We start from the raw sequence: 9,819 nt of genomic DNA on the forward strand, positions 1-9,819 counted from the left end.
GAGCGGGCCCACGCGCTCCCCAGGGCTGGGGGATCCGCGGGTGGGTTGGAGCCGGCCGCGGGCGGCGGGGTGGAGTGGTCCAGGCGCCCCGCAGGGCTGAGGGTCTTAGGGACAGGAGTGGAGCGGACCCCGGCGGCGGGGAGGGCGTGAGAGCGGGCACGCGCCCGGCGGGCTGAGGAGGTTGGATTGGAGCAGAGCGCGGGGGCGGCAGGGGCGGTGCCCCCCGGGGCCGGGCTGGGTCGGGTCGGTCCGGCGCTGAGCGCGCTCCCGGTGGCCCGCAGGTGCGGCGCGGAGCCATGGTGATCATGTCCGAGTTGAGCGCGGCCCCCGCGGGCTCTAGCCAGGGCCAACAGAAGCCCCTCCGGGTGGGCTTCTACGATGTCGAGCGGACCCTGGGCAAGGGCAATTTCGCCGTGGTGAAGCTGGCCCGACATCGAGTCACTAAAACCCAGGTGCGTGGGGCGGCCACCCGGCCTGTCCTGGGGGGACCCATCCTGGGGGCTGCTGGGCAGAATCCCTGTCCTTAGCGTTCATCGTGTAATGTCTCAGCGCTGACAGTTTTCAGTTCCGTGAAGACAAAATGCTTTATATTATGATTCTGAATAATACAGATATTAGGGGACGGTAGGGAGGGAAATGACCACATAACGCAGGAGTGTGGTGCTTGGGATCCGGCGGAGCCCTGTAAAGGGAGCCAGCAGGGACTTAGGAAACTTACTTAACTTTGACTGTTTTCAGTACTACTGATGGTTACTCTGGTTATTTTTCCCCCCAACTTTTTGTGATCTTTTGGGGACATAAAGTGTTTTAGAAATTAAACAGCAAAAAATATAATGTGTAAAGGAAAGGTGTTTTTTTTTAAACAAAATATCTTTTTTTTAAACCGTAGGTTGCAATAAAAATAATCGATAAAACTCGATTAGATTCAAGCAATTTGGAGAAAATATATCGTGAGGTTCAGATCATGAAGCTTCTGAATCATCCTCACATCATAAAGCTTTACCAGGTAAGGACTCAAGTTTGCCTTTTGCTGTTGCTCCTAGCAAGTGTGTTATTTGCAGCAATACATCTGCAGTTTCTGAATTTTGCCCATCTTTGGTTATGTGTGGCAGTCAGGGAGTTGGTTGTGGAGGGTAAATTGATTTTTGTAAGCTCTTCAGATGTATTTTCAATTGTTTTCTTGCTTTTGGATCGTAATTGAGATTTGCTTCATCAAAATTTTAGTTAGTATTGTCATCCATTCCAGTTTTAGATGCTTAGATGTGGGTGGTTACATTTAGTTTACTATGAAAACAACCAGATCTGTGTGTTGCCACAAGCCAAGCAGTCGTGTAGAAGGACAGATCTCAGTGAAACAGACACTTCCACCTTGGCAGATAATTATTAGACTTGAAAACTGGCTGCTCTTACCCATTTTTGTAAACTTACCTTTGCAAAGGCAGCAGGGAGCACCTGTCTTCCCATTTAAACTCTTACATCAAAAACGGAGAGATGAAAATACTTTTGCCACAGTGAGAACAGGGAACTTGTCATTTAATCCAGGTTAAGAACACGCCTCGCCCAGTCTGCCTGTTGGTTTGTTTCATGACTTTATTTTTGTTATCGTGTTGAAACTAAGAAATTATATCTTTGGAATGTAAGCGTCGATTTAATTAGGACAGCAAAGCTAAGCAGTCTCGTGTTGAGCTCCCCGTGTGCTCGCAGAAGAAGTTCGTTGCAAATGCTCGGTGTTCCATCCAGGTGGGTTGGGTGTCAGTTCCTTGTGGTGGTTCTCGTGAAGGCCTGTGACTCTGAGATGAGTATGGCACGGTGTGTGCGTCTGTGCAGTCGGCAAGGCTGGGGGCACAGTGTGGTAGGAGAGGGAACGAGAATAGAAAATTATCCCTCGGAAATGGCGTCATCGGGCTTGTGTTCCCCTGAATGACCGTTTACTCAGAGTCATTACGTGCAGGGCCCCCGTCGCCATCCACTCTGGTCTGTGCGGTGTTCATCTCTGAGTTGTGCTGCTTTGCTCAGTCGTTTCCTCGTGGTCCCTGATGTCAGTGCCTGAGAGCAGTGCCTGGCCCGGTTCCGCAGCAGTGGGCTGAGCCCTGATTTTGACTTTGCCGGACGGACGAGCCGGGGTGCACCTCCCTGTCCCTCTGCGCACCACTGTGTGAAGCAGCCCAGTTAGACGGCACACGGCTCACGTCCCCGGGGTTGGAGGTCCTTTCTGGGGTGCACGTTCTCATTGCTCTCTGGGCAGCCGCACCTGTCCCTCCTCGGGGTCTGACACTGGTGTGTCATTCTCATCCAGCTGGCCCAGGCTACACAACCTTGGGGAGATGCTTCCCCCTTGCCTTGAGGATTTCTAAAACTCAAAATGTGTTCACTCTTCGTTCTCCTTCCATCTCTCTCTTGAATTGAGGAAAGGAATAAACCGTGTTCTTACTCTCAAATCTGCCACACACGCTGAGGGCCAGGACGGTGAAAAGTCTCACTGACCTGCACTGGATTCACTTTCTTGTTAGATTTATGGCTGAAAGCAGTTGTCTTTACGGTGTCTTTTTTAAGGAACAACTATGTTTTGAACCCTAAAGAAGTCTGTTTCTGTAAGAACGTGCTGTCTCTGTGTGTCTCTCTGAAATATTTTAAATACAGGGCCGTGAGTTGGCTTTCCTTCTTTCGGTGCCACAGGTTTAAATTCTACCTTGTTGCCCAATTAGCTATGTTTTAGACTCTTTTAAAAATTGTTTTCAAAGCGAGATAAAATTCTCAATCAGGACATGAACCTGGCGGGTGTGTTTGACCTTGGCTGTTGCTATTGACACAGGCCGAGAGGTTTGCTGTACAAAGAGCAGTCTGTTGTTGCTTACCTGGCAGAGCCGCCTCTCGGCCCCTAAGTTATCATGTCAGTGAGGCAGGTGGGAAGGAGGGGTGTGCATCTATTATTCAGTGGGTGCTGGCCCCTGGCCTGGCTCGGCCGTTGCATGCCGGGCTTCTAGCAGAAAGCCCCAGCAGCGCTCTCCCGGTGTCCCGGGGTCCGGGTGTGAGGCCTCCGGGCGGTGAGGCAGTTGGGTTCACACTGATACGGGCGGGTTCTGGTGGGTTAGGGTAGGCAGGCTGGTGAAGAATTCCCCTCTGATGTTCTAAATCCTTTTTCTGAATAGGAACCCCATATTTGTTCCTTTAATGCAGAAGTGTTTATTTTCTTTTCCTTTTTAAAGATAATGGATGCACTCATCCTGGAAAAGTTAAAAATTTACTGGGGTTCAAGTGGATTATTTATACCACTGGTATGTTCCCTTTCCGTGTGGTTAAACGTTAGGTCTTTGTGTTTTTAGGTCATGGAAACAAAGGATATGCTTTACATTGTCACCGAGTTCGCAAAAAATGGAGAAATGTTTGGTAAGCCGCACCTCTTTTTGGTATCTGTTGAAAGCAAGCAGTCAGACTTGTCAGGAATCGCTCCTCCAGCATCTGGGTCCACCCATCCTAAAACTCAACAGCGTTCTTCCGCTGTGCCCCAGAGGCTGGCCGGCCTCTGGAATTTTCGGGCTATAGCTTTGTGTTGTCGCTCCTCAGATTATTTGACTTCCAACGGGCACCTCAGCGAGAATGAAGCGCGCAAGAAGTTCTGGCAGATTCTGTCGGCCGTGGAGTACTGCCACAGCCATCACATTGTGCACCGGGACCTCAAGACGGAGAACCTGTTGCTGGACGGCAGCATGGACATCAAGCTGGCAGGCAAGGGCGGGGGTGGGGCGCTTGCCTCCCAGGGCCACCCTGCTGTGTCTGCCGTGACCTCACCGTCCGTCTTTTGTCCCTCAGATTTTGGATTTGGGAATTTCTACAAGTCAGGAGAGCCCCTGTCCACGTGGTGTGGGAGCCCTCCGTACGCAGCCCCGGAAGTCTTTGAAGGGAAGGAGTACGAAGGCCCCCAGCTTGACATCTGGGTAGGAGCCTGCGTGTGCGTGTGCGGTGCCCGTGGGCCTCCCGCGCTCTCCTGAGCAGCTAAGTAGCCCGGGCGCTGACTCACGGCCCTGTGGTCCTTTGCAGAGTCTCGGCGTCGTGCTGTACGTCCTCGTCTGCGGCTCGCTCCCCTTCGACGGGCCCAACTTGCCGGCTCTGCGGCAGCGGGTGCTGGAAGGCCGCTTCCGCATCCCCTTCTTCATGTCTCAAGGTAGGTGCCGCCAGCCTCCTCCCCCAGCTGCATCCCAGCTGTCAGCCTGCTGCAGGAACTGTTGGGCAACCCGGGATGAGAGTTTTAGGGAGGAGGAATTTATTTCCTGAAATGCCTGCTTGACTGTGTCTGAGTGTGCCGGCAGGTCTGTGAATCAGCCCCGCGTTACCGTGGGGTGTTTACGAGCTGTCCACAAGAGAGACCCAACCCACTGGGTGTTTTCTCCATGCCCTACTTACGGGGCAGGCGGGTGCCTTGGCCCTGCTGTCCCCTGGAGAGGGCCTGGTCTCAGGTCCCCGCCGGCCCCAGCACCAGGGATGCTGGCCTGGTCACTGGGGAGTCTAAGTGGCCCTCTGTCTGAGCAAGTTAGGAAGACCGTGTTGTCATCCGTCCCCCCCCCCGAGGGCTGAGCCCTGGATTGGTGGCTCTCCTTGGTGGCAGTTCTGAACTGATAGCCCAGGCCACTGCTCCCAGTCTCAGCGTTCTTCAGGATAGCCACCGTCTGTGTGCCCCCGGGAAGGGAGTCTCGTCCCCAGCAGGGCCGTGGCGGGCGCCAGGCGGGTGGTGGTGGGGATGGGTGCAGGTGCCCCCGCCCTGGGCTCAGCGGGCCTCTGTCGCCCCGCAGACTGCGAGACGCTGATCCGCCGCATGCTGGTGGTGGACCCCGCCAAGCGCATCACCATCGCCCAGATCCGGCAGCACAGATGGATGCAGGCCGGGCCCTCCGTGCCACGGCAGGCCTGCCCCGCCTTCTCCGCGCCCGGCTCCGGCTCCGGCCGGGGCCACTACGATGAGCAGGCCCTGGGCATCATGCACAGCCTCGGCATCGACCGGCAGCGGACGGTGGAGGTGAGCGCCCGCCCCGCCCGGCCCCGCGCGTACTCTGCCGCAGAGGCGCTCCTTGCGAGGAAAAGCAGGCACTGGCCCGTCGAGTTAAAATGGGAACATGGGCTAATTTAAGGGCCAGCTGTCCACTCCTCTAAAGGATATTCTCGGCCACCCAAGAATAACCCTGGGAACAGTTTTGTCGGGAGCCTCAGCCACTCGATGAGAAGCGTCCGAGGCCCCACCCCCGTGCAGGAGCCCTGCCGCCCGCGCCCCTCTCTGCTGGCCTCACCCTGACCCCGCTTCTCTCCGCCCTCCCCCCCAGTCACTACAGAACAGCAGCTACAACCACTTTGCTGCCATTTATTACCTCCTCCTCGAGCGGCTGAAGGAGTATCGGCACACTCCGCCATCCGCCCGGCCTGGCCCGGCCCGGCAGCAGAGGCCCAGGAGCTCAGATCTCAGCGGCTTTGAGGTGGGGGAGCCATCTCCTTCGCGAGCTCGGCCTTGGATTGCGCCCCCCACCCCCGCCCGTTAGAATCCCTTGCCCTGACAGGCCCAGGAGTGAGACGCAGAGCCCACTGGCCCCCAGGTCACATCTCCTGCCCATTAGGCATGGGGGGGTTTCCTGTGTGAGCCACAGACTGGAGGGGGGGTGCTGGCCACTCTGCGGAGGGTCAGGCACCACCCTGCGGCCACTTGTTCCTTAACTGTCCCCGCTCTGGCCTCTTGACACCTTTTGGTGACCCTGTGCAGGGTGGCCTTAGAGAGGAGGCTGCGTATGTCCTTAGCCCAGGCAGCTAATGGCTGGCGTCTGTCAGCCCCACAACAAAGCCAGTGGGGTCTTTCTTGTCATGCTGCTTGTGACGGTCCCCAGAGCCAGTTCCTGATGGTGTCTGTCCTCTGCCGACCCACAGGTGCCTCAGGAAGGCCTGTCCGGTGACTCTTTTCGATCCTCCCTGCTGTGTCCTCAGCCCCAGGCCTTGGGGCAGTCTGTCCTGCAGGCCGACACAGACTGTGACCCCCTCAGCTCACTCCAGGTGTGTGACCTTCACTGGGTGGCCATCGGGGAGGGGTTCTCTCAGCTGGAGTGACGTCCCCCGCCTGGGTCCCACAGAGCCCTGGGAGTTACTGGTTTGTGTCTGTCCCCTTGCAGCCCTTGCTCTTCCCCCTGGACGCCAACTGCAACGGAGTGTTCCGGCATCGCTCCATCTCCCCCAGCGGCCTGCTGGACACGTCCATCAGTGAGGAGGTCAGGCAGGGCCCGGGCCTGGAGGAGGAGCAGGAGGCCCAGAAGCCCCTGTCTGGCAGCACAGGCCGCAGGCACACGCTGGCCGAGGTCTCCACCTGCTTCTCCCCGTGCGCCCCTCCGTGTAAGTGTCCCTGTGGGCTGGGGACAGGGGCCTGGAGTGCGGCCCGGGGGGCGGGTTGACGGTTGAGGCTCTGACCGACCGATGTGAAGTGTACCTTTCTTGCCGGGCGGCTTCTAAGTACATGTGTCCGGATTGGTCAGTTGTTTGACTCCCGAGGCTGTGCAGATCACGCACCGAGACCACACATGGCCCTCTGGTGGCAGACGTATGGGGCTTAGCTGCCCCCAGGTGCCAGGAGGGCAGGTCCTCCGTCCAGGCCGCTGTGCGTCCTTGTGGGAGCCCCGAGTCAGCCGCAGAGGCAGCTGCACCCTCTTGGTGGCCGGCCACTGTCGCAGCTCCCAGACTCTGATAGGCTCTGGCCGTCGTGGACCCCTCCTCACCACGGCTGAGGGTAGAGACAAGGAGGCTAGTACGGAGAAGGTTTCCGTGCCAGTTTCTCTGCTAGAGCTGTGGCCGCTTCTGATTTGTAGTGAGAACTGTCGGGTGCCGGGGGCTGCTTCTGGCCTTGGGGAGCATCAGGGGCCCCCCTCAAGAGCGCATGCTTCTTCGTAGGTATCGTCATCTCTTCCTCCGCCACGAGCCCTGCAGAAGGCACCAGCTCCGACAGCTGTCTGACCTTCTCAGCAGGCGACGGCCCCGTGGGCCTCAGTGGACGCCTGGCCGCTCAGGGGCTGCTGGGCACCTGCTGTCCTCTCAGACTGGCCTCACCGCTCTTGGGAGCCCAGTCTGCCACCCCAGTGCTGCAGGCCCAGGGGGCCCCAGGAGGGGTCACTCTGCTCCCCATCAGCTTCCAGGAAGGCCGGAGGGCATCGGACACGTCGCTCACTCAAGGTGACTTCCCCTTCCGTGCACACTTCCCCTTCCCAGAGGATGCTCTGTGCCCCTGGAGGGCATCACTTTATCCTGGGGCAGAAGGCGTGTCCCCGGTGTGTAGCCGGGTGTGGCCGAGTGGCAGTACTCCCAGGTCCTAGGTGTCCCGGTCTTCTAGGACGAACTCACGCAGTCTCCTGGTGGCTGGTCCGAAAAGCCCAGGAGACACTGGGAGGCCCAGCAGCTCTACTCTGGAGAAGGCAGCTCGCACCTGCCTGCCTGGGTCCCTCTCTGGTCCCAAGGCACTGCTCATGCCCTCCTTCCCCAAAGGGTCCTGTGCCCAGACTCACACCTGTGCCCCAGGAGGGGGCTGTGGTGAGAAGTGATCGGGTAACCAGAGAGTACCCATAACCCCCATAGGAAGGCGTGCCGTCCATCTATCCCATCACGTTTGTACGGGGTCCCTCCTTATGCCTCCCTGAGGTCTGCAAGCCCCAGCAAGCCTTGGGACAGAGATCCACTGACCATCCTGGTTGTGCACCTCCCCCCCAGGGCTGAAAGCTTTCCGGCAGCAGTTGAGGAAGAACGCAAGGACCAAAGGGCTCCTGGGTCTAAACAAGATCAAGGGGCTGGCTCGTCAGGTGTGCCAGCCCTCCTCCTCCAGCCGGGCCTCCAGGGGCGGCCTGAGCGCCTTCCAGCTGCCCGCCCAGAGCCCGGGCCTGCACGGCAGCGGGGCCAGCAGCCGGGAGGGCCGGAGCCTGCTGGAAGAGGTTCTGCACCAGCAAAGGTATGCCCGCCTCGCGCCCGTCACGCTCCCTGCGGGAGGACTCCCGGACAGCTGGGTTTCTTGAGTAACCTTATCTCTTAAGCTGGTCCCCTTGTCCGTGTAATCAGATGAGTGCACCTCCCCCAGCATGGGGAGAGCCGTGAGGTAGGGCCTTGTTCCCTGTAGATGGTGGCGGAGGTGGGGAGCAGTTGGGTTTCCTCGCTTTGAAGCCCTCCTGTAAGTGGGGGGACGGAGGGGGCAGTGAATGAGAATGTCACGTCTGGTTGGCGTCTCTGAGCTGCTGCAAAAGCAGGACGGAGAATGGAAATGTCCGGAATTGCTCGGGGGATTAGTTGCACAGCGCTGCGTGTCGGGAGCAGCTCCAGCCCGCGGCTCATCGGGGCGGCCCTTCGGCCCTGGTGGCGGGGAACCCCGGCAGCCTGTGCGCCTGGCAGGGTGGCGGAACCTGGTGGGAGGCACAGCAGGCAGAGCGGCAGTGACCTGGTCTCCCTCCCTGCCCCCTCGCGCCCCTCCAGGTTGCTCCAGCTGCAGCACCACCCGGCAGGCCCACCCAGCTGCCAGCAGGCCCCCCAGCTGCCCCCGGCCCCGCTGGTCCTTGCCCCGTGTGACGGCGCTCTCCTCGTGTCAGGACTCCAGAAGGAGCTGGGGCTGGGGCCCGGCCCGCTGCTGCCACCCCACCTCCTGCAAGCCGGGGGCTCCCCGGTGGCCTCGGCAGCCCAGCTGCTGGACACCCACCTGCACATCAGCCATGCCACGGCCCCCTATCCTGCCGCCACGCTGCCCCCCAGCTTTGTGGCTGCGGGGCTGCCGCAGGCGGACTGTGAGATGGAGGACCTGACTGCGGGCCAGCTGGGCACGTTTGTGCTGGTGCAGTGAGGGCCCTGCCTCCGCTCGGGCTGCTGGCCCTTCGAAGCAATAATGTCAGAGGATGTGAAGATGTTTCCGGACTCGAAGCCAATAAGTTTCTAGAAGCGAAACAAGCAATACGTTTGGTGTTTTGGCTTTTTAGTTGATTTTTTGTTTTATTTTTTCTTTGCACTGAGCAAATGTAACTCTGAGTAGGGCCTGGAAACTTTCTGAAGAAAAATAATAATTGAGGGGCGTGTCGGGGTGGGTGGATGGGAAGGGGAAGGAGGGCGGCGGGGCGAGAGGTGACAGGGCTGGGCTGAACGGGCCAGCGCCACTGCGGTCGGTCAGGGGCGGCGGGAGGGGACCACGGGGGCGGTGGGGCCGCGGAGGGATTGCCTCGGAAGAAACCATGTGTGAGCCGTGTGTTCATCGTGTGTGTGCCTGTGTGTGTTCAGTACCCTTTTTTGTTCAGTTGACAATTCTCCACTTCCCGAAACATTTACGCTTCAGAGTGAGAACTGTGAACTTCCTGCTTTACGCATCCGTTTTTGAAAAGCTCTATTGGCCAGCCCAGGAGAAAATAATCTACAAATTCCTGAAATTCTCTACCCTGAAATCAGAACCCCATGGACGTTTTTTTCCTTATTTTAGATGAGAATTTTATCAACTGCTCGAGTCGGGTTTCCAGGATTCTTCAGAGGAGCTGCAGGAAGAAACTGGAAGGGGGTGGGGGACTGTGAGTCGGGGGCTCCGGCCCGGGGTGCGTGCCCTGGATCCCCCGCGTGCCTTGGAGGGCCCCAGAGAGTTTTCTTCCTGCTGCCCATCTTATTTCCGCTGCTAATTAAGTTTTTATGCATTTCATTATCAGGGTCCAAAAAGAACAACCAACTGGGGTGGGGGATGTGCAATACAGCAGGCGTGTGGCGGGCAGGAGCAGGCGGGGGACGGGTCCCTGCTGGCGACCCCGCCTGCCCGCGGCCGGCTCGCGATCTGGGGTTAGCCCTGCCTTCTCC

General features: G+C 58.5%; 1 protein-coding gene across 1 annotated transcript; it reads left to right on the forward strand.

The window, feature by feature from the left end:
* Nucleotides 1–291: 291 nt before the first annotated feature.
* Nucleotides 292–9,387, forward strand: SIK1 (salt inducible kinase 1). Its single transcript, XM_040621860.1, has 13 exons — nucleotides 292–452; nucleotides 890–1,006; nucleotides 3,324–3,387; nucleotides 3,565–3,726; nucleotides 3,811–3,935; nucleotides 4,039–4,162; nucleotides 4,788–5,011; nucleotides 5,313–5,462; nucleotides 5,905–6,027; nucleotides 6,144–6,360; nucleotides 6,913–7,191; nucleotides 7,723–7,957; nucleotides 8,473–9,387. Exons 1-13 carry the CDS (start codon nucleotides 297–299, stop codon nucleotides 8,831–8,833), a joined length of 2,337 nt encoding a protein of 778 aa, XP_040477794.1. The 5' UTR covers nucleotides 292–296; the 3' UTR covers nucleotides 8,834–9,387.
* The last annotated feature ends 432 nt before the right edge of the window (nucleotides 9,388–9,819 follow it).

Source organism: Ursus maritimus, unplaced genomic scaffold (assembly GCF_017311325.1).
Source record: "Ursus maritimus isolate PB19 unplaced genomic scaffold, ASM1731132v1 scaffold_4, whole genome shotgun sequence".
Taxonomy (NCBI): Eukaryota; Metazoa; Chordata; class Mammalia; order Carnivora; family Ursidae; genus Ursus; species Ursus maritimus.

Excerpts from the sequence above, each read along its gene's own strand:
- SIK1 (XM_040621860.1), top strand. The coding sequence starts at position 297 with ATGGTGATCATGTCCGAGTTGAGCGCGGCCCCCGCGGGCTCTAGCCAG. Across the intron at positions 1,007-3,323 it reads ACATCATAAAGCTTTACCAG|GTCATGGAAACAAAGGATAT; the intron begins GTAAGGACTCAA and ends TTGTGTTTTTAG. Across the intron at positions 6,028-6,143 it reads ACCCCCTCAGCTCACTCCAG|CCCTTGCTCTTCCCCCTGGA; the intron begins GTGTGTGACCTT and ends GTCCCCTTGCAG.